General features: G+C 43.6%; 1 protein-coding gene across 1 annotated transcript in view; it reads right to left on the reverse strand.

The window, feature by feature from the left end:
- Nucleotides 1–1,134: 1,134 nt before the first annotated feature.
- The window catches only part of LOC138158208 (integrin alpha-9-like), a 159,439-nt gene continuing 136,387 nt past the window's right edge, over nucleotides 1,135–24,186 (reverse strand). The window contains exons 12-13 of the mRNA XM_069084305.1: nucleotides 14,668–14,787; nucleotides 1,135–1,646 (exon numbers count right to left, since the gene is read on the reverse strand). Of these exons, the coding sequence (XP_068940406.1) occupies nucleotides 1,548–1,646; nucleotides 14,668–14,787 (219 nt within the window). The 3' untranslated portion in view covers nucleotides 1,135–1,547. The remainder of the gene's footprint in view (nucleotides 1,647–14,667; nucleotides 14,788–24,186) is intronic.

Raw genomic sequence — 24,186 nt, forward strand, 5'->3', positions numbered from 1 at the left:
TGTGACAGTTCTGAACACTTCTTCCTTTGTCCTTGAAAACTTAAGGGAACTTTGGCCTTTAGAAGGAGGCTCACAGCAAACTCATCACAGGCTAAGTCTTCAATCTGTAAGGGCCTCTGGAAGGTTATGGCTGCATCCAGCTGGGCACGTGGAACTCTCTGTTACAGGGCTGGGGAAAAACAAAGTCCTTGTGTGGGTCTATCTGGATCAGCTCGAACCGAGCCCACCATATGCTTCAAAAAAGATGGTTCTAACAGGGGGTTCAAGCCGTTCTACATCTGAGACAAAGCGTTCTCACAGAAAACAGTTCAGGATTTCAAATACAGCAGCAGAATGCTTCTGAAGTCAAACCCTTCCAAAGCAGAACGTCCCACTGACCTGTCTACCTGGTGTCTGAGGCTTTTCTTATGCCTGATGATCTGCTTTCAGTGTGAGATTGAACTTGCAGGGCTAGCTGCCTGGGCAGCTTGGGGATGGAGCTTTAATGGCTGCCCGCTGAGCTGTCTGCAACAAGAGGATGGCAAAGTGGCAGCCGGTGCCTGCCCCAGACTCACAGGTGTTTCAGATGGCCCGATGGAGTTCGCTGGTCCTGAAGGTCTGCGTGTGGCATCTCAATGACAAGGGCAAGGATGTCTGCCAGCATCAGCCTCGTGGAAGGCATGAGGCCTCTCTCTACCACTCTCCTAATCCAGTCCTCCCACAGAAGTGGGCTTCTCCACCAAATGAAGGCAAGGTAGGCTGGGGTCCCGGCAGCCCTATCTAGTTCCTCCCCCTTCTGGAGGTGATGAATCTCTTTGAACAAACAGCATTGATGAAAAGCCCTTAGGGTTCCATTCCCACCCAACTTACACTGAGAATGCAGAGAGAGATACAAAGAGGTTGCAGCTTGTCACCGCCACACGCGGCTTATACATCACACTGTACATGGCACCACCATATGCTGCCTGTACATGGCCGTGCCAGCCCTGTTGTTTTTCTATGAGAGACAATAAACATTTCCTTTAGCTCATTTCATCTGCAAGTCTGTTGGGCAGTAAGTTCAAACATACAATAGATTTTTAAAATATATTTATATATATACACACACACATATATATATGTATTTCCCAGGTTTCAGCCAGAATCAGTGCTTGAGTGAACTATATAACTATTTAATAGAAATAATAAAACATTGATACAAATATAAAGACGTAATCAGTATAAAAGGCTTGTATTTATAAAAAATACTTCTAGGCAACAGCAGTCTTCCCCTGAGGGTTTACCACATACGTTGGACTCATAAATACTGCTCAGCACACAGCTTGCTCTCTGGAGTTCGTGATTCACCCATTCTGGCCTCGGTGTGCTGCTCAGGTCACGTGCCAGGGCTGCGGGGGCGGCCTCGGGATCTGCTCCCTTGCTTGGTAGAATGAGGAACAAGCCTGCATCGACGGGCCTCCGAAAAATCTGGAGAAGATTCTTTCTTCCACATATGGAAGATACAAAGAACAGGGACAACAGGTGAGCAGGCAGGGTGGCACGTGACCAGTGGCGGGCTGCATGGCGTCTCACTGGCTCTTCTGGACCCAGTCCCAACTCTCTTCATTCTCTTTCCGGCTTTTCTCAGCTTCGATAATTTCTTTGTACCTTCTGCGAAAGAAGCCCATCTAGAGAAAAGGAGAAGAGAGAGAGGAGAAGCTGGGCAAATCCTCTGGATTGGAAACCACACTGATTCCAACCCTGCCAAAGCCAAGTGGAGGTCAGCCTTCCCTAGAGCCATCTGACGTGTCTATGTGCGCGCACACACACACACATGCATACACACACGTACACACACATAGACACATGCACACACACATGCACACAGACACACACGTACACACACGCAGACACACACGCACACACAGTATTTGTTTATCATTTCATTAGGCAGAAATCTCTTCACACTGCTAGAGAGGTGGGGGCATAGTTGGCAGAGTGCTGGACCCAGACTGAGTCAGGAAGACACAGGTTCAAGTCTTGCCTCAAACACTTAACAGCAAGTCACTTAAACTTTCTCAATCTCAGTTGTCTATCTGTAAAATCAGGGCTTTGAGCTCAGTGACCACTAAAGTCCCTTCTGGCTCCAAATCTCAAATTTTCCAATTGGATGAAATGCATAACAAAGAACTACATCTCAAATCCCACGTCCCACCTGATGGGTGTCACAGCCAGTGACAGACACCTCTCACTCAACGGGGCCCTTTCAAACTCTTTGGGGTCTACTCCCCTCACCTTTGGATCGCCTGCTTCCACACTCCCAAGTACACGATCTGATGACATTTTATGCCCTACTGACAACCCAACCTTACTAACATCTTGTGGTTTAATTTTTCATTATTATTATTAGAGTGTAATGGCCACAGTTGGAAGTGGTCACGAAGAAAATGGTTTTTATTCTTTGGAGACTCCTCTACTCAGCTTCCTGCAAGAGCAGGGGCCTGATGGATCTAAATAGGGACAATCTTCCCCTTCCTTGTTGCAGAGCCTTCTCTTGATGGGTCTCCCCCTGCTTCTTACTGGGTCCCTTTCCAAGCCCCATCCCACCCAGCTACCAAAACAATTTTCCCAAAGACCACATCTGACCACACAACCACTGTCAGTGCCCCCTTAGCGCCTGAAACATGAAATACCAACTTCTCAGCCTGACACTGAAGGGCCTCTGTGTCCTGACCCCTACCTACCTTCCCAACCTGATTTCATACCCTTCCCCCTCAGAATGTTCCATTCCAGCCAAACTGGAGCACAGGCCACCCCCTGAACTAGAAACTCCCTGTGATTCCTCTCTGAATTGGTGCAAACCATTAGCCAGGCTGAGACACACTCCCCTCCCCCTCTCTGAAACCTTGTTCATTTATAAACTCGGCTCAGCTAGCACCTCCTCTCCCAAGCCTTCCGTGATCTGCCCAGCTGCTCATACTCTGCCCTCTCAATCTTCCCGGTACTAAACCTGTGCATCTGGTGTGTTCTTCCTCCATCCCCCAGAGGGATGGAAGCTGCTTGGATTCAGACCACCTGCTTTCACCTTCCTTTGAATCCCCAGTTCCCTGGGCAAAGTTAAGTCCTTAATAAATGCTTGTTGACTGACTGTTTGAGGTTTTTTCTTTGTCTCTCCGCTGGCTTGCACTTAATGTATATTTAATTAATGTCTGTTGAATTTAGTTGATTGAAGATGAAAGTATTATGCTAAGGACCAAAACGTCCACACTTTCTGACCCAGAAGGCCTACTGCCAAAGATATAAAGATTCCATGTCTACCAAAATATTTCCAGTGGTATTTTTTTGATTTAGCAAGAAGCAGGCGCCCATCAAGCAGAGAATGGATAAACCATTCTGTGGGATCTAAACATGATGGCCTGTCACTGTGCTCTAAGAAAGAGTGAAGCTGAAGAAGAAAGAGGCTGGGAGGCCAACGAGAAACGCTCCAGGATGGAGTAAGCAGAATGAGGAATACAATACCCACAAGGAAAACATTTTAATGGGAAGAACGACAAGAAACCCATCCAAAGAATCCTGCAGCCTCGTAAAGGTCAAGCTGGACCCTAACAGAGACGGGATATTCCCAGTTGCCTTCACACCCAGGAGATGCTTCTGCCCTGGGCTCCTCTCTTCTGGTCATGGAGGTCTAAGCCAGAGACCACAGAATCAGAGCAAAGGACCCCAGACTTGCCCCTGCCCAACCCCCTCATTTCCAGATTCTTTCTATGTGTTGTTTTCTCCGATTAGAATGTCAGGTACTTAAAGTAGGGATTCTATGTACTGCTTGTATTTGTATCTCTGTTAACTATGTGTATGTATGTATGTATATATATATATATATATATATATATAAAACACTGTATCCCCATTATTTCTATCATCTAGTACCAGAGTAAATAGGAAACAAATGCTTTATCTATATGATATGGCTCCTTCTCCTGCTTCTTTGCAGAGGTGGGGGGACAACAGAATGCTGCACACACCTTCGGACTTTCATTTAGAAGTTGGTTAGTTTTGCTCAACTCCCTGGCTTTGCTCTTTTTTTATTTTTTGGTACAAGGGACAGCTCTCTGGGAAAGGAAGGGAGATAGGGTGCACCTGGAAATGCAGGTGACACAAAAAACAAAAGACATCAACGGAAAGTTATTTTAAACAGATAAAAGAAAATGAAACTGAGAAACAAGACAGCCCAAAATCTGAGCTAGATGGAGCCATAAGCTAGGGCCAGTCACAAGCCAGTCAGAGCTGGGCTGGGCTTGCCTGTTTCTTGTTGTGAGTATGGGCAATTCATTCAGAGCTTCTGAACTTCTGTTTTCTCATCTGTGAAATGGGGACAAATGTATGACGAGTATCTTCCTTACAGGGCTGTTGTGAGAAAGGCGCCCTATTATAGGGGCAGCAGGGTGATAAAGGGTACTGAATGTGGAACTGAGGACCTGTGTCCTGCCACCACCTGTCTGTGTGAGCCTGGGCAAGTCACTTTACCTCTTTGGGCCTGTTTCCCCATCTGTAAAATGAGAGGGTTGTTTGAGGAGTCACTCTGAGCTCTAGAGCTATGATCCCACAATCCCAAACCATAAGACACTGTCATAAACAAGAGATGCTAATATTCCTCCCATCGGCAACATAGTATTAACAAGAATGGTAGCCAACATTTATGAAGCAGTTTCCAGTTTGCCAGGGTCTTTACACACATCATCTCATTTGATGGACTGGGGAAGCATGAGCTCTTCTTAGCCACAAGTGACAGGCACTGGGGATTTCTCTCCAATATTTAGGGGCACACGCAGCCAATTGCTTAAGGCTTGGAATACACAGCATTAAGCCGATTGTCTGATGAGACAATCCCTCCCTGCTACTTTACAGAGAAAAGACGAGACTGTTTGCTCCCTCCCTTCTCCTATCCATCAGACCAGAAGGGCTCAGATTGGGCAAGCTCTCTGCTCATTGGCTGGCTCCCCCATGCCCCCTCCCCACAAACACAGGTAGAGATGCCCACAGGAGCGTTCAGCTCCCCACTTGAGTTTGGAAAGCCAAACAAACATGCCAAAGGGAAAGACATCAGCATTTCAAGGGCAGTAGATTTTTGTTTTTTTACTCTATAAAACCAATCAGATTTTAAGAACAGTTTTTGTTTATGGGAAAAGAAACCAGGTGAGCCCAGGAGGAGGAGAAAAGCCTCAAGGAAGAAAAGCAGAAAGAGAAAGAATGAGGTTGGGGGAAATGACGCTTCTCAACATAGAAACCAAAGGCATCTTTAGGGGGTCAAGGGAAAATGAGGAGCAGCATATGCCAGACTGAAGCAGCCCATGAAAGCAATGGAGAGAGTCACCTCTGATACCTCGTACCGTTTCATGGGCAAGTGGGCTCCTGGGGAGGCGGTCTTCTAATCAGGCAACATGTCCTAGGAAAAGTGAACCTTTCAAAAAGCTACCTCCCAGAAGGGACATGTACACACCTGCTAGGCCCTTTGCTCTTGAAGGGGAAGGTGGGTAATTTTTCGTGTGCCTTTTGATGCTTTCAAGCAGATCATTGCCAGGCTCTATTCTACAAAGAGAGACCTGCCCCAGAGCTAATCCACCCTGACCATGCAGAGGCAGCCCATCTCAAACCCACTTCCCTGATATCTAATGTGGAAATTGAAGGGTGACATTGGGAGCACCAAAATAAGCCAGCAAATCAAGGTCACCCCTGGAGGTGCTCGGCAGACTGGCTTTTTAAGGCTTTCCAATAGCTGGCAACAGACTAGAAAGAGGGAATGGAATTTGGAATCCAAGGCTCCACATTCAAATCTCTGCTCATTTACTGCCCATGTGACTCTGGCCAAGCCACCAGGTCTTCATCTATGAAATGAGGGGCTTGGAATCCGTGCCCTCTGAGGTCCTTCCCGGCTCTAAATCCACGAGCTGAAGACAGAAAAGATTGCTTTCCTGGTCGCCAAGCCACAGTGGTTTGTAGCCCATTGAAATATCCTTGGAGCAGAAGCAGAAAAAAATCACATGAGGAGGCAGGAGTGAAGACAATTATCCTCATGAAGAGTATGAGGTAGCTACAAGTACAGGGCGCAGACCCCGGAGCCAAGGGGACCCCAGTTCAAATCTGGCCTCTGACCTGAGCAAGGCACTTCTCTTTGCCTCAGTCTCCTCGTTTACAAAATGGGGGGTAATCGCACCCACTTCACAGGGCTGTGAGGATAAGATGGGATGATGTTTGTAAAGCACATTGTAAACCTTTAAAGCTCTGTGTAAATGTTAGCTGTAGAAGCAGCAGGACTGCAGGGCGGCTCTGATCACGGCCCTGTCCTGCTCCAGGAGTGCCAATGGCTCCCTCTGGCCTCCAGGGTAGAATACAGGCCACCTGTGCTTGGCGCAGGGCTTACGGCACACTACTTCAAGACGAACCGATCTAGGTATCTCTACACATGACATCCATCCGCCATCACCAGGCTTTTGCACAGGCTTTTTCCTGTGCCTGCATGGACTTCCCCTCCAAGGTTGCTCTGCACCTACTCTTATTTATAAACATAAACATATGTGTGTGTGTGTGTGTGTGCGTGTGTGTGTTAAAGCCTTACAGGGCTTTCTATAGCATTAGAAATGAAGTGACTTAGGGTCCCACAGCCTGGATGTCTGACCCAAGGCTTAGACCCAAAGCTTCTTGACTTTAAGGCTGGTTTATATCTGCCCATTACACCTTGCTACCTCTCACATTTTCGATTTTATGCATGTAATAAGTATTTTTATTTTGCATATCCCTTGTGTTCACTTAATTGTAAATGTGTTCTAATCCCCCCGCCCAAGTAGAATGCAAGTTCCTTGGCACTGTTTCCCTTTTGTCTTTGTATCACAAGCATCTGGCATCATTTTGGGCACATAGCAGACACTGAGTACATGTTTGTTGATTAAGAAGGCAAAGAGGGGTTGCAATCTCTCCTGGTGAAGAGTGTTCCCACACTGAGAGCCTCTTCCCCTGATCAAATCACAGACCTTTCAAAATTCCCATATTAAGGGACAATGAATGAAGGCTTTAGAACAGTGAAGCTGAATTTAAGATCTTTTAGGATATTTAAGCTTCAAGGTTGGAGCCATGGAAAATGTCTTATCCCTTTTGCACCGGATGCATGTAAAGAAGGATCAGCTCCAGGCATCTCCAGTCCTATCATGTCTACAATGAAAATGGAGGGAGGGAGGGAGAGAAGGGGAGGAAATCACTTAATTTGTTTCTTCTTGAAAGAGCTTCACATTTCAACATTTCATGGGGCGGGGGGGAGCCAACTACTGCAGTCACTGAGCATGAAGTTTCAATCATGGCATCCAGGAGCTGGGAACATCTTGGTTTCTGGCCAGTTTATTAGGCTCCATTTCACTGTCTGAAGAAATGTCTGGTTCACTCCCAGCTTCTACCACTGAGGCTGCTTCAAGCTGGGGCCCCACTGATGAAGGGAGCAACTGAGCGGCCTGAAATGCATGTGGACAGACAGTTTACTGGGCAAGATGAATGGCAACCCGCAAACACTCCACTAGTAGCAAAGGCGGGGTCCAAGAAGGGCAGGAAGCCACCCAGTTCCAGAAAGTTTTGGCAGAGCCTACAAATGCCTTTTCCCCCAAAGCCAATTAGGGAACAGTTTTCCAAAGTAAGCAATCTGCTCCAGGGTTATCTATCATTCTACGTGCGTGACCATTCACATAAAAACCAGACACAAGGAAGGAGGCAAGCAGGGGCTTCATGCAACTGACATCACTCGATGTGAATTTACTCTTAATCCATGCTACTCACAAGGCTGGAGAGTAATACTTGAGCCCAGTGTATCTCGTGCTTGCCCTTCAACAGTCCATTGGGTTCAGTCTTCAGGACCTTCTAATGATAGATCACTATGTCCTGGCTAACTTCCAATCATTAAGTGATTAGCTTTGCAGTTCTGTGCTTTGGTGATTGGTTATCTCTCACGAGGGCACTTTCTCCAAGGTTACAAATCACAACTGATCCATGCCTTCCCACTCTATGGGCCTCTTCTCCATATATTCCCAGGGGACCTTCCTTTAGTTCCCCTGTCATTGTGCTGATACCCAAGGAGTACCAGTTTCCCCTTATTCTCATCATTGGGTCAGCTTGCCTTCTTTCCCATGGCATCCCATATTTCTTACCCTACTCTTGGCTGCTGCTCACAGCCAACATCACCTCCCCATGGCTTTCAGTGACCCTCAACTATCATTCTTCAGGGTGAAGATATCCCATGGCCAGCCATCCTTACGTATTGCCAGAAGAATTGAATCATTTAAAAGGGGTGTCTGTTTTAGGGCTTGGGGGAATCAGTAGTTTAAACCACCCCATTGAGTAGTTTCTATCTGTTTAGAAGCACCTGATATCTAAATTGCACAGTGAAAGAGTTGCTTAACTTGGAGCAAGGAAAATCTGAGCATCAGTTACACCTCAAGTTATTGCTAGCTGTATGACCCTGGGCCAGTCACTAACCTCTGTCAGCCTCAGCTTCCTCATCTGTGAAAGGGGCTGGTTTTTGAAGTTCTTTCTAGCTCCAAACCTAGGACCCTATAGTTGTAAGACACAGGATTTAACCTATCATTTCTGAACCCCTTAAATTCCACTGTCCAGAAAACTAGGATGTTAAGTCAGACTATCGCTAGCCTTGCTCTCCCTTGCCCTCACAAGCTCTAAGATGGTTAGACTGGCTTCTTTCCAAGGTTGCACTCAGGTTTGCCTTAGCAGTCAGGTCCTCCTCACTGGTTAGAATCAGGGCCAAGATAGCCATTCTCCTCATTGGCTCCTCCACTTTTTTTAAGAAGAAAATTATCATTAAGACAGGTATGCCAGAAACTGAAGAGCTTCTGGTGGAGAGTGGGACATCTGGAGAGGAGGCCTCCACCATGGCCGTGTCAAGTCTCTGGCCCAGAACCCCGATCTCTTTTCCCAATACCTCATTCAGCAAATCCTTTTCTCCAGGTTATTCTGGAGTGCCACTTCTCTTATTTCCTCCACTGTTGATCCTTCTCCCAAAATGTTCTCCCCATCCAGCAGCCCATTCGATTTGTGGATTTACTCTCATAAGTATCTCATAGAGCACTGGGCCTGGAGTCAGGAAGACTTGAGCTCAAATCCAGCTTCAGACACTTATAACTAGTCACCCATGACAAGTCACATAATGTTGCCTGCCTCCGTTTCTTCAACAGTAAAGTGGGGATAATAATAGCACCTCTCTCACATGAGTGTTGTGAGAAACAAATGACATAATACTTGTAAAGCCCTCAGCAAAATGACCCACACATATTAGGCATTTACTATGTGTTTGCTCCCTTCCCCCCACCCCTTTTAAATATACAATGTGATTCCACTTCCCTATTGAGTTAGTCTGTTCCTTTTGAAATAATCAGCAGACACTTACTATGTGCCAGGCATGATGTAAGACATGGGTTTACCCTTTCATACTCCCTTACCAGTCACTGGCATCCATTGATATTTATGATATCCTCATGACACAATGCAACTTCTTGTATCAGTTTAGAGCATGTGTGCATTGAGATCTGAGGTCAAGGGGGCTACTGATGTCTTACTTTTTAGACATTCTTCTGTGCATTCCAGACCCTCACTACTGCCGGACAGCCTTCTTCCTCCCTGTGGTATTTGGCCCAGAAGATATCTTTGGGCTGTTTTCTGACCTCCCACTTGCTGTCCAGTTTTATTTCCTCTTGGACAAACTAGGGAGGCTCCTGGAAAAGATATTTTCAATGGTCTCACAAAGCATACCCTAGCCCTGGACTTTAGATCAGCCTGCCTATATTCTAACCCGGGGTCCAGAAATCATCTTCTTACCCAACTTGATGAACCCAAGAGAAAACTTTACACCCATTCCTCTTAAAAGACCACCAAAGACCAAGCCAACCCTCAGGGATTCCTGATACTATTTTTTCTATAACTAGATTTGGTTTGGGTTTACATACTATGTGTGGGTCTGGATTAAGGGCAACTCCAAGAATCTGATGTCACATTTTGATGGCACTAAATCTCTTACATATGGTGGGATGACCACCTGGATTAATTGTTCCCTGACAATCGTTTACAAGAACCATGCTTACTAAAGCCAGAGCCAAACAGATGGCAATTGAGTCTGCCTCACTTAGGAAGACACTCATGTACAGGGAGACCAGGGACTCCTGAAGGGAAGCACATAAAGAGTCAGCTAGAATGAGCAACCACAGGCCAGAAGCAGACACACATCCTAAGGACCGCCCTTTCCTGAGCTTTCTCTGGATTTGTCTGGTTCCATGAACAAAACCATGAAGAAAATTTCATGTTCCCTAATTTCAAGAGCTCACATAAAGAAATAAGGAACAAAACTTATGTTACTCAACAATGGTCCTGCTTCTCAGACCTCAAGCAAAAAGCAGGATTTCTATTCTAATAGACAACAGACTTCCTGCTCAGCATTTTGTGAATCCAGCTACCAGAAAATGGTCAGCCTTACTCTCATTTTTACTCTCCTGGAGACCCTATGTCCTAGCCTCCCCACAAACCTCACCTGAGAGAATACACCCAATAGCTCATGCACAAACCAAACCCCAAAGACTTGAGGAGGGCTGGCAAATAGTAAACACTCTGTAAATGCTTCTATTATTTCTTCATTCATTCATTTGTACCAAAGAGCTTGAGTGAAATAAAGTATCAGCTGTTAAGAAAACTTCAGCTAGAAACTTACACTCAACATCTGTCCTACGTGCTTTGGAATAGTTCAGATTTCAAGGAGGCAAAATGTTCCATGAATAAGATTTGCATACAGTAGCCATAGTTGGGGAGTTCTGACAAGATGGCTGAGTGGTTATGCTTCATCCCAGCTCCCTTTCATCACCTCAAAGCAAGAAGAAGTGTGCCAAATAAAATGGAAGAGCAAGAACCAAAAATAGGGACAAGGAAAGGAATCATTATAAGGAAAACCACAGAAAAACCAGGACAGAGATTAAAGAAATGAGTAAGCAAATAAAACATTCCAGTACAATGAAGCTGTACTGTGCGGTAAAAAAGAAGCTAGGAACACTCTCTAGGAGAAAAGAAGAATACTGCAATAACCAAATACCCAGGAAATGAGACTGGAACAACTTCAGAAAGCCCAGAGTTTCTTAGAAGTCCAAAAGAACTGAAGGGAATTAGAGGGAAATTAGAACTCTTAAAAATCAATAAGCATGTGTGCTAGAATTAGAAAAGACAAAAAAGAGAAAATCAATAGCTTAGAACAGATAGCAGAGAAATTTAACAAGATGGTAGGCACTATGTAAAAGGGAACTCCAGAGATGGAAAACAAAACTGCAGAGCTAAAACCACAAGCTTCAGAATAAAATCAAAAGACAATAAAATTAAAGGACACTCCAGACCTCTGCAATCCAAAGTAATTGGTAGAGTTTGCAGAGATGATCAGAGAATTATTGGCCTCCTGGGGAAAAATTACCATGAAACAAAGAACCTGAAAACCGCATTTAAAAAGAAAAACATATAGAAAATTACCTAGAAATACTGGAAAAAGAAGGCAACGTATGGCTTGATAGAATTCATAGGACTCTAGGAAAGAAATTCCAACTTTTATTCTGTAAGAAATGTAGTCACCAAGATCTAGAAGTAAAGCGTCAAAGAGCAAGCAGCCGGGAGGAGGAATTTCACATAAGAAATCAGGCAGGATGCCTTACTAAAAGAAAAAGCCAGAATATGATAATGTAACATATCCTAAAAAGATGAGCATATCACTATATAAGAAAAACAAGCCTTCAACATGACAGGCTTTCATTCATTCATTTCCAAAAAATTAGAGCAAGGCCTTTGAAATGCAAATTTAGCAAGGAAAGAAATTGAATAAATGTAAATAAGTCCATGTCACATGAAAAAGTTGGAATCTGTACTGGGACTCCTTCATCACAGTGATAAATACTTTTGGTGAACTGATACCTCCCAGTTTTCTGCCTTGTGTGATGTTTATTATCAGAGGGTCACAGAACGTCGTTATTTCTGTTGTCACATCTTCCAAGGAATCCTGAACAATCTTGATAGCCTTGAAGGCCACATTTTGTTTAATCAAATCACATGCTTTTTCATTATCAAGCCATCAGCACAGTGGGATCTTATATTCTCTGCATCTTTCAGTTAATTATTTACACAGATAAGTAAATACAAAAGATATACAAAGCAAACCCATGGAGGTGGGGAAGAGCATTAACAACCAGAAGGATTTATCGTTTTAGAAATAATACACTGAAAATTACTGTATTGTTCATACCCTTTTATTTGGCAATTCCACTCCTGAATTTCATACCCCAAAGAAGGTTAATGCGTGTAAGCAAAGGACTAATGTTCAAAAATATTCCTATAAACATTATTTGTAATAACAGAAAGTTACAAATAAAATTGTCCAATGAGTGCGAAATGGCTGAATAGACTGTGGCACATGCCTATAATGAGATATTACTGCAAGGTAAAGAATGCCAACTATGGAGAGGTGGAAGAAGCAGGAAAAGTCCCAGGTGAAGAGACATAGAATAACAAGAGGAGAATCAGAGATGCAAAGCACACAGTGTCCATGCCCATGTGAAGAAACAATCTCAAAGGCAGCTGCCTTCAGATGAAATATAAGAAACGGGGCCGGCACCAAGCTGCTAAAGTGAAAGCTCACTGACTTCCTTTCTGTTCATCATTGGGAAATCACCAAAATGGAAAGGGACAATGATCCTGTTTGGTGGTTTTACATGACCTGCGGTGTGGGAGGTGCCCTTCGAGTTTCTGTTCAATGTGTCCAAAAGAAATGTATCATTAAAAAACAAAAACAAACAGAACCAGGCGATCACAACGAAGCAGAAAGAGTAATGACCCAGGAACTGAGGCTTTTCTACTCCAAGATTTGTCACTTAGCGTGACTTTGGGTAAATCACTTCATCTCCCTCCTCTTAATTACTTCATCAGTGAAGTGAAACTTTTAGACTACGTGACCTCGAAGGTCCCTTTGAGCTCAAAAGTTCTAGAACCCCTTTGGGTTTTAAAATGTTTTATTGATTGTTCAGTAATAGTTATATCCTATTCATTTCTCAATATGCCACCCCAAATGAACCCTATCCTATATCAAATAAAAACAACGGACAAAAGAATGTCATCAGACATTGAGATAGATAGATAGATAGATAGATAGATAGATAGATAGATAGATAGATAGATAGATAGATAGATAGATAGATAGATAGATGATAGATAGATAGATAGATAATATGCCGACCCTATCATGCTCCATCTCTCTCACAAGAAAATGGAATGTGATTTCAACATTTCTTTTCTAAGGACAAGACTGGTCATTCTAATTAAGCTGAACTCGGTTGCCTTTTAGTTATTTCCATTCGTTTTTTCATTGGCTATACTGCTCTCCTCTCTTTACTTCACTCTGCATCAGCTCTGACAAGTCTTCTGATGTTTTTCTGAATTCCTCATATTCACGATTTTACCAATAATATGCCATTATATTCATACTCTACTATATTTATAGCAGTATTTTTTTTATTGGAATAAAGAAATGGATCCAAAACAGGTGTTCACCAATTGGTGAATGGCCAAAAAAGAAAGCAGTATATGAATGTAATAGAAAATTTCTGGGCAGTACACAATAATGAATATTAGAATTCAGTGAAACATAGAAAAGACTTACATGAACTCTCTCAGAATTCTGGAAGAACAAGAAAAATGAAACTGAGTGTTGCATAATTATAATGACCAAACTTGCCCCTGAAGGAGCATTGAGTACGGGTACCTTCCTCCCTTCATGCAGAGGTGAAGGACTACAGCTGTGGAACATCATAAAGATTGACAGGCAAGTACTACATTGTTTAGTTTTGCTGTACTGATTTTTGTTCTCTCATTTTTAAACATTTGTTACAAGGCATGGATCCCTTGGCAGGGAAGGGAAAGGGATATCTTTGAAAACGCATGAGATTTAAATAATATCAATAAAAATAATATACAATGTTACAAGTTCTGCTATGGACATGTTGGTGTCGATGGAAAGTCTTTCTTCAGTGAACTTGGCAATGCTAAACTTGCTTTACTGGACCATATTGCCTTATTTTAAGACCCCAAAATATTGTCTCTCTGTACATATGCCCTGAAAGATTACCCTGAGTAGGCTTTTGGTCATTTATTCAGTAGACTATTTCTACCACGCCATTTAACTTCAGTGGAGAGAGACCTCAAATTGTGCAAGTAAAAGCTGTAAATAATCTTATGGCCACCTGTTTTCTTCTGTTCCACGAAAAAATAAAATGACTCAATTGTCCAATTTCCCTTTTAACATTAAGTTCCTACCACCTCATATAAAGGGTGGAGGCTAGATCCTGGGGACGACAAAGGAGAGGTATCAGCCTGCTGCTCTTTCTCTGGAAGGATCTTGTGTGTAATCATCTTCCCCCCCCCTGCTTGCCAATGTTCAGGGACTCCTAATAACATACCAGGATGCCATTCTGCTAATGTCTGATCTATCACACCCTACCACACCAGGGCATTTTCCAGCAGTAAGCTTCCTTAGATATTTGCTGTCTTTGAGTTGCCAAGGGTGCTCAGAACATAATGGGTATACCGATGTACTGAGAGCCTCTCTGATCACAACGGCCTCTAGCTGCAATGCCTCCCTGAATGTCTTACCTTCCACAAGAGCACGGCCAGTAACAAAAAGATGAGGATGCCCACCAGCAAGCTGATGGCAATAATCCAGCCCACAACATAACCGCGAGGCTCCAAATTGTGCAGCGCTTCAAAGACCACCTACGAGGCAAGGACAGAGAACAATTTCACAATCAGACGCAGGAGTTTTCTTCCTGGCACATGATGTGCTGGAGTCTAGCCATACTTTTGACATTTGGGGCAGAATGACAAGGAACAGCTTCATGAAATTAATATCCAAGACTTGAAGAGTACTCTAAAATCAGAACAAAAATTCAGAAAGATTTGTTAGTGTATAACAACAGCAACTGAGCATGATTGAATACCAGTCATTGAACATGAGAAGCAGCTTGGCACCGTTGATAGAATGCCAGACTTTGAGCCAGAAAGACCAGGGTTCAGTTTCTCCTTCTGATATACACTAACTCTTAATTACTTAATAATAATTACTTAAATTCTCACAACTTCAGTTTCCCTCTCTGTACAATGGGGGGAAAATGAGATAATCTCTGTAAATTGCTTTACAAACCTTAGAGTGTTATATAAATGTTAGTTATTATTACCATCATCTTTATTAGTGTCTCAATTGCCCCCCAGACAATTCTCTAAGATTAGAACTTTTTTTTTTTGCTTTTTGGAGGGCAATTGGGGTTAAGTGACTTGCCCAAAGTCACACGGGCTAGTAAGTGTGTCAAGAGTCTGAGGCCAGATTTTAACTCAGGTCTTCCTGACTCCAGGGTCAGTGCTCTATTCACTAAAAATTAGAACTTTCACAGCAGGTGCTGGCTTACATTGGTAGAGGGAGTTTCCTCCTTATCTTAAGAAAATCAGAGGTATAAACTGAAGTGACCACCAGAAATCATATATCAATGCCCCTTAAACCTGCTAGAGGGGACCCCTACTAGGTTCCTTGGAAACCACCTAATAGGCCCCAATAGTAAAGAAATGTTTCACCTGTGTTGCTAGAAACATGCCATAGATTCCCACGGATTCAGGTCTGTTTATGTTTGTATCCAAGGCTTTGCTAAGGGACTATGGCTTTGCTTCAGTAGAAACAATACTAAGGCTTTGCTTCAATAGAAACAATACTAAGGCTTTGCTTCAATAGGAACAACACTAATGGCACTGTACCCCCTTAGAAACATACTCTGTTGCTAGCAACCACATTTTCTATAAAATTATGTCTAACAGAAAGCTCGGGACTGTCTTTCCCTCTGAGAGGCAGTCACCAACCGGTTAATAAACACTCCTATCAAATCATTATTGGTTTTGCTGTCTTACTTTCTCGGTTGTCTGTTACAAAACCAAAATCAAAGTATAAAAAAACCCTCAGTCTAGCCTAAAGAGATTCAGAATCAACTCTACTGAACAAAATATCATTGAGCATGGACGATGTGCCAGGCTGTCCACTCGGTGCTAAGGAGAGTGTGACAAACATGAAATGGTCCCTGCCCGCAAGGATCTTACATGCTGCCATCTTGATACAACATGTGCACTGACAAGAAAACACAAAGTAGAATCAAAGAAAAAGGCAAGAGGAGGTGAGTACTCATCAGGACCAGGGAGCACATGCTCTTTAGCTCCTTTTAAAAACATCTATTTGAGGCTTTTTTCTTCCTTTTATCATTGTCTTTCCCCCACCCCTGCCACTTCTAGCAGAGTCTCTTGTGCGTAGTAGGACATGTGGGAGGGATAGAGACCAGTACTGTGATTCCATGGGTAGGGGAGAAGTTAAACATTCCCTCCCCATCCATGTATGTGGGTACCTTCTCAGCACTTAGTCTTAGGGTTGCCTAGAGCATTGAAAGATGAAGTGACTAGCCCAGGATCATGCAGCCTGCTTCAAAGGCAGGACTTGAACCCAGTCCTGGCTTAGAGGACAAGTCCCTATCCACTTGGCCACCCTGCTGCCTCTTCGTAGGACATAGTAGGTGCCTAAAAAACTTGCTGGATTAAATTGGTCTGGTTAAGAAAAACACGTAGACTAATAGGCAACGTGGGGAAAGTGCCGTCACATAAGCTGTGCCTTTAATCCCTGCCAGGTGCAGATCAGAGATCCCATAGACACAAGGCAAGTTTTTCCAGAGCAGCCTCTACTGCTTGGCCCTGGGTAGTTTTGTTTCCCCTTCCCAGATCCTTCTTTGGCTCCCACACTCCCTGCAGTGACCCTGTGCTGAACTGCAGGATGGGACTTTGCTTCGGAGAGCTCTGCTGGTTTAATGGCCATGCCAATGGAATTCCAATGTGATTGGGTCTAGGGAATGCTGGAGACTTAAAGGAATTATTGCCAGTATATTTTTGCTGCCCCAGCTATACAAAGAATCTCTGTAATGAAGCCACTAATTAACAATTAGCATTCAAGGGGCGGCTAGGTGGCACAGTGAATAGAACACCAGCCCTGGAGTTAGGAGGACCTGAGTTCAAATACAGCCTCAGACATTTGACACAATTACTAGCCGTGTAACTTTGGGCAAGTCACTTAACCCCAACTACCCTCCTAAAATTAAAAAAAAAAAACCTAATCAGCATTCAAGTTCTACACTAACCTGGGGTTGGGGAGTGACCCTGGGCTAGGCCAGTGGAGGGCAAACTCTAGCAGATTTACCAAGTTCAAAAAACTTCCTGCACAGACTCAGTGATGGCCTGCAGGCCCCTCACTGAGGGATGAGGCTGGCTAAATCGAGGAAGGTGCACCAAGCCAAGGCTAGTGATCAATGATGGTTTCCTGCTTTGTCCTTGTAGCCTCAGTGCTAAGCACAGTGCCCGAACACATTATGTGCTTAATAAACACTCACTGATGGGTTGGTTGAGAAGCAGCTTGGTATAGTAGACAGATGCTGGGGTTGGAAACAGAAGACCTGTGTTCATATCCATCCTCAGCGGATGACCCTGGCTGAATCAGTTAACCCCTGGGTCTCAGTGTCTTCGTCTCTAAAGGAAGGATTCTAAATGCACTTATCTCACAAGGGTATTTTCAGGGATCAAATGAGATAATGCATATGTAAAGTATTTTTATAAACCCTGAAGCTCTATGTAAATGCCAGATGTATTTATAATATATTATTCAATATATTTATTAGATGTAAAAAATTCAAATGTCTAAATTTATATATATAACAGCAGATAATATATAAATGAATATTTTATGTTATTACTTAGGCTATTTAAATAACAAATACATTTAAGTGATAAATATTTACAACATAAATGTATTTGCATTTTTTATATCAGCATTTGAGTGTAGTTTATTTAATACTTAAGTATTTATATAGCACCAACTCCTATGTCGGGCACCGTGCTAGGCATGACAAATATTGTCTCATTGATCCTCACAACAATCCTTTGAGGAAGTTACTATTAATGTCCCCATTTTATAGTTGAGGCAAACAAAGGTTAAGTGATTTGCCCAGGGTCACACAGAGAGACTGGATTTGAACTCAGGTCTTCCTGATTCCAGGCCCAGTGTTCTATCCATGGCCCTGCTTATCTGCCTATATATTCCTCTTTAATCCTCAATCATACTGTTCTTTAGCTTTTTTTCTCAACTTATCTTTATCTTCCCTGAAAAGTAGAAGGAAAAAAACATTGTATTTGGAATTCAAGTGCTTAAGTGGAAACCCTGGGGTTATTTATTATTCATAAGGCCAAAAACTCTCTGGGCCTTGGTCTTCTCATCTGCAAAATGGAAGAGGATGTTCTCGGCCTTCCCTTCCAGCTCTAAACTGATGAATTTTTGACCCAAAGGACCTTATGCAGGTCCATAGAAGATGCTCAATAAATATCTGTTAAATGAATGAATGAATGATTCACCACCCCTCACTAGCTGTCACATGAGCTGCTCAGGCTTTCATCAGCTCCTCATTCAATTCCCCAAGCAGTGACCCCAGGGATGCTGGGGGAGACAGAGTGTATTCCCAAGACAGATCTACTCTAACGTTCGCCTCCCGGGAGGAAACAAAGAATTGCACAGAGAGTCAGAAACATCTCTTCACATGTAATCACAGACCATAAATGGAAGCTGGAAGGGACCTGAGCTGACACTCCAACTACCTCATTTTACAGATGAGGAAACTAAGGCACAGAATTATTTTTTATTTTTTGTTAAAAGGAGTGGCTTTCTGGGTCGAGGATGGGGAGGGATAAACATGACGAAAAACAAGGTAACAACAAAAGTAAGATTACATTTGCAAGGAGCTACTACGAATATTTTGGTCTACAGAGGGCCCTCCTTCCTGCCTTTGGTCTCCTTAGAGTACTAAGATTCCTTTGTAAGACTACAAAAAGAGGGAGTTTCATTCCAAAAGATGCTACCACCCTTTGACCCAGCAACACCTCTTCTAGGTCTATACCCCAAAGAAATCAAAGAGAGAAGGAGCCATACATATAAAAACAAGTTAGCAGCTCTTTTTGTCATAACAAAGGATTGGAATTGGAGCGTCTGCCCATCAATAAGGAATGGCTGAACAAGTTATGGCATATGAATGTAATGGAATGCTACTGTTCCATAAGAAATGAAAAAATGAATGGTTCCAGAGAAACCTGGAAAGATTTGTCTGAACTGATGCAGAGTAAATAGGACCAAGGGAAGAATGTATTCAGTAAAAATAACATCATAAAGACAAACTTCTTTGGTAGATTTAAGAACACTGATTATGTAGTGATCAACTACAAATCCAAAGGACTACTGATGAAGTATGCTACCTATTTCCTGGCAGAGAGGTTATGTATTCAAGGTGCAGAATGAGATGTACATTTCTGGTCACAGGAAATGTGAAAATTTGTTTTGCTGAATAAGAATATTTGTTATAAGGGCTTTGTTTTCTTTTTCTCCTTGGAAGGAGGGAGATAGAAGAAAGGAAGGAAGAGGGAAAAAAAGGGCAGGAAAGAGAAGGGGAGGGGAAAAAGGGAAGTTCATCTAAAATTGTTCTAGGAATCCTGAGGAAATTGCTATTTGAAATCAAGCCCTCATTTATTCAGTGTCTACAATGTGCCAAACATTGAGCATGCAAAGACAAGAATTCCATTTGAAAATACTTTTAGTAAAAAAACCAAAACCTGGGCTAATTCATTAGCAGGCATGTACACAAGCTACAAAAGCATATACATGCAAAAATGCAAAAATAAAAGGTTTTCCTTATTTCTGAACGCTGGACCACAACAACGAATCGGGCAGGTTATTTTTGTTATTGCTGCAAAAGTCAGACTAGTCTCCAAAGAGTCAAGAGAATGCTCTACAATCCTGAGATGTTGTTAGAAAAATGAGAGTGGGGCCATCCACGCGGAGCTGCCAAGACCTTGCAGTCCAGCCTCCTCTTTTTACGGATGAGGAAAATGAGGTTCAGAGAAGCTAACAGACCTGCCCAGGGTCCCAGAGCCAAGTGTCCGAGGAAAACTCCAAGTTCAGCACTTCACCCACTATGCCCACTAGATGCCATATTAGTGCACCTTTAAAAAACACTATTCACAATTCAGAAAGCTTATTTGAAGTGTCACAGAGGGCATAAGTGGCAAAGACAGGATATGAATCCCTGTCCTTTGGCTCCATACTCTTTCCATGGCACTGCTATGCAGGAAGCAAGTGGCACCAAGGTAAACTTCTCACCTCCAATGAAAAGGCTTTGATCTCTCTTCAGGTCCCAAAGGAATCTTGTCGGGAATAGATGGCCTCCTTCCCAGACTTCTGAGGGAGCTGGGCTGTCCCTGCCCCACAGCCATGACAGCGGCCCAGAGAGTTCCTTCCCTCAGAGCTCAGGTACCACCAGAGTCACCTAAGACACCGAGGCCATGCTTTTCCACTTGCCCATTCTTAGCATGCACCTGGTTATTTTGCAATAATAAACCTGGGCTGGGGCCCTGTTAGACTATGCCTCCCTCTGAGTCTCCTCTCCACATGGACTCCTGTCTGGTTCCCCTTTCCACTGGCTACTCCAAGGCAGCCACATCTCCAAGAGGAGGAAGAGAAGGCTGAGGCAGGGGATCGGACCAACCGAATCCTGAACCTCTTTCTCCAAAGAAGCAGCTTGACAAGTTCTCAACCCAGCTTCTCTCCAGAAGCTTTTCATTACTCAAACCCAGCCAGCTGTTCTGCGTCAGCATTAGGAAGACTGACAGGCAATTATCTTGATGGGCAGACAACAGGGACTCCTGAGGAAGGCATGTCTTGGGAGATGGGGAGAGATTTCCAGAGGCTCTCACCTCAACGCAGCTGTTTTCTATTAGGTCCAGATCACCAGCCCCAGCAGAGGGTCCTGGCTTTAACGGCAGACCAGCGCCACATGGCCTAGCTCCGAGAAGACCGTGGGCTCTGTCTAATCCTACATTCTGAAGTATGTCTCAGGAGTATGGGATGAATTATGAGACAATAGTGAAGACCAAAACAGGTCATGAGCTCATTGGATTTTTTAAAAACTACACATCACTGTGAAGGAAATCCATCATCCAGCTGTCTGGTCTGGTCTCCCTGGTTTCTTGCCTGGGTACCCATCAGAAGAGGTCGCCATTGAAGTGGATCTGGCCCTTGGATCCAGACGACCGACCTTCATGTTGTGATCTAGTTTACCTCAGCTCAAGGCACATTTCCTCTGATTTCATTCTCTAACTTTATGCCAGTAGGCAGAAATCACACCTCCCTCTTTGTTCACTATAAGACCTTTGAATTAGCAAAGGCCTTTTGAAATGGAAACGGTAATTGGAAACAGAAAATCAGATTCAGACTTCCAAGAATCACGGGGCATTAACCTTAGGAGGTAGATCACCCAGTATTTACTCCACAATCCTCAAGTAGAACTGAACCAACTTACAAAACCCTGTAACATCCAAGTTGGAAGGGACTTCAGTGAGCCAAGTCACCTAACTCCTCCTAGCCTCAGTGTCCTCCTCTGAAAAGTTAGGAGGCCGGAAAAGATGACTTCCCAGGTTCTTCCATTTCTGAAACTTCTGATCTAGGCTTAAAGATTTCTCAATAAGACCATGACCTTGGCAAGGGTATGCTGGAGAGCTGACCTACTACTAGATACAAAATAGATGAGTGTTTCTTCCGCTGCTCTTACTCTACACACTTTCATCAGAAGCATGTTCATTTGCTCATTTTGCCAGAGTGAATGCTTAATCTCTCCCCTCCACCTTTTTTTCTTTAGTGCTGTGTGCCCCACAGCCACACCTGAAAGTTCTTCCTCCCTCGTGCCTGGCCACTTAGACTCTTTGGTTTCCCAAAAGACTCTGCCCAAGTCCTACCTTCTCAAGGATACCATTCCTGGTCACACATACACACACACACATCTGTTGCTAGTTCCTTTGCCTCTAAGGTTACCTTTTATTTTTCTTGTATGTGTCTTGTATATACTGTTATATATATATATATATATATATATACTCTTTGAGGGAAGAGACTTTCATTTCTCAATATTCCCAGAGCTTAGGATAGTGCCTGGCATGTAACTTAATGATTACATGTTGACTGATTTCAGTGATACTCTTCATTCTACTGGCTGTAATAATCTTTGTGAGCTTAGCATGACCCTCTCTCTCCTTCATGTGGGCGACACAATCAATCCATCTGTTGAATAATTCCATTCCATCAGTGATGATGGAAACATCCCAGCAATTCTGAGAAGTCTCATCTTGGGAAAAGAGATAGAAGGAACAGCAGCAAGAAATCTTCTGGGAAGAATGTATATAGACAGGTCCAAATGCTTACAGGTGAGAGAGACAGTGTGGGAAGTTGGAAAGAGCCCTGGGGCATAAATTGTCAGGCCTGATTGATGCGTAGGTTGAGTTTACTGAACTGCTTTCTTTCCCTCTTTCTTCATTTCAAGAGAGGAATATCCCATAGGGCAGGGAAGGAAGGAGAAAGATATCTGAAAGTGAGGCTTATGGAAAACCAAAAGAGATCAGTAAAAGTATCAACAGCTCTTTTAAGAAAGCAACATGAAGAGAGGAGAGGGGAGAGAAGGCAGGAGATTGACCCAGATGACCCTGAAGGTCCCTCCCAGGCCTCTAGTGTTAGGATTCTGCGGTTCTGAGCCAGTCATTTCTGCTTCCAGTCCCATTTCCATTGATTGATTCAGTCTGCAGAAAGGAAACCACAGGAATCAGGCTGGAGTCTCTTGCAATGCGGTCTTCTCCACCAACTCTGGCTTTCAGAAGACAGTAACAATGACTCTCCAAATGTACCTCCTAACCCTAAGCCCTTACAGACTCATGACTGAGAAGAGCTGGGAGTGACCCAGAGCCAACCTTCAGGCCCGGCCAGCTGGGGATATTTATTTATTCTGAGGCACCAAATGGTCTCTGCAAAGTCATTGCAAAACTGCAGCTTCACCTCTGGAAATCCCAAAGGCTCCTTCCATGTCCTGTGCTCTGACCTTGACACCAGGTGGACAAAAGCTGGGGACCACAAACAGAATCTCTGATGAAGCATGATTTTCCCATCAGACAAACCCCCTGTTACAACCCTGCAATGGACCAAATGACCACCCCAGAGGCAGAGCACAGGCTAGATCAGAATGGCCTGCCCCTCAGCAGAGAACATCAGCAACAGAGCTCCCCGAGAGAGAGGAGGGAGACTGCATGTGAGACAAATGAGAGAACACAAGGGACAGGGAAATGACATTTTTTTCCACCGGGTTCTGATTACATCTGAATAACTGTGGTTTGTGATGAGTTGTATTTCTAGCTGCATCCTGTCTAAAGGAAGGTAGCCATGTGTAAAGGGGGAGACAGAGAGAGGATAGAGGGGAGCAGATGGATAGGAAGGGAGGGCAGTGTATGCAAGAGACAAGAAACACTCAGAGCCAGACCACATTTTACGCTATTCTCTGAATATGACTCTCCAGAAAACATACCAGGCAGGCGAAAAAAAACAGAACAGACATATGGAAACAGAGGAGAGGAGAAAACAGCAAATCAAGGCCACATTCCAGAAGACTAGAGTTACAAACCTACTTTATAATGCATGGTAGTTCAAACATTCCCCTTCCCTTACCACTGATCATGTCCCAGAAATTCAGGACATTCTGTTCTATTTTATTTTTCACAAAAGGTAACTAGGTATTTAATAGTTTTCACTAACTGGATGTGTAATCAGTGCATTTCTCTTTGGTTATAATATCTCTCCTGGGTGGGAAACTCAGCCAGTCTCCCAAGACCTAGTCCTTTGTGAAGTCTACAGCCTTCATTTCTAGATGGAATGAGGGGTCACATTTCTTGAAGCTGCTTCCTCCCTCAGGTGACTTTTTGTTTCCATCTGGGTTCAGATGTGTCTCTCTTCTACCAGCTAGATGCAAATAATGGGACTGTCTAGTCCATTATTTTACAGATGAGGAAACTGAGGTTAAATGCTGCTAAGTAATCTAAGGTCACACAAGTAGCAAGCATCACAGAGAGCTCCAACTACTAGGAAATGTTTCCTGATATCAAGTCAAAATATTTTTCTGAAACTTCCACCCATTCCTCTTTGATCTGCACTCTAGGGCCAAGTGGGCAGCCAGGCAGGAGCTGGGC

Source organism: Petaurus breviceps, unplaced genomic scaffold (assembly GCF_028583685.1).
Source record: "Petaurus breviceps papuanus isolate PSGF00001 unplaced genomic scaffold, PetGlider_PUasm1.0 174, whole genome shotgun sequence".
Lineage (NCBI taxonomy): Eukaryota > Metazoa > Chordata > Mammalia > Diprotodontia > Petauridae > Petaurus > Petaurus breviceps.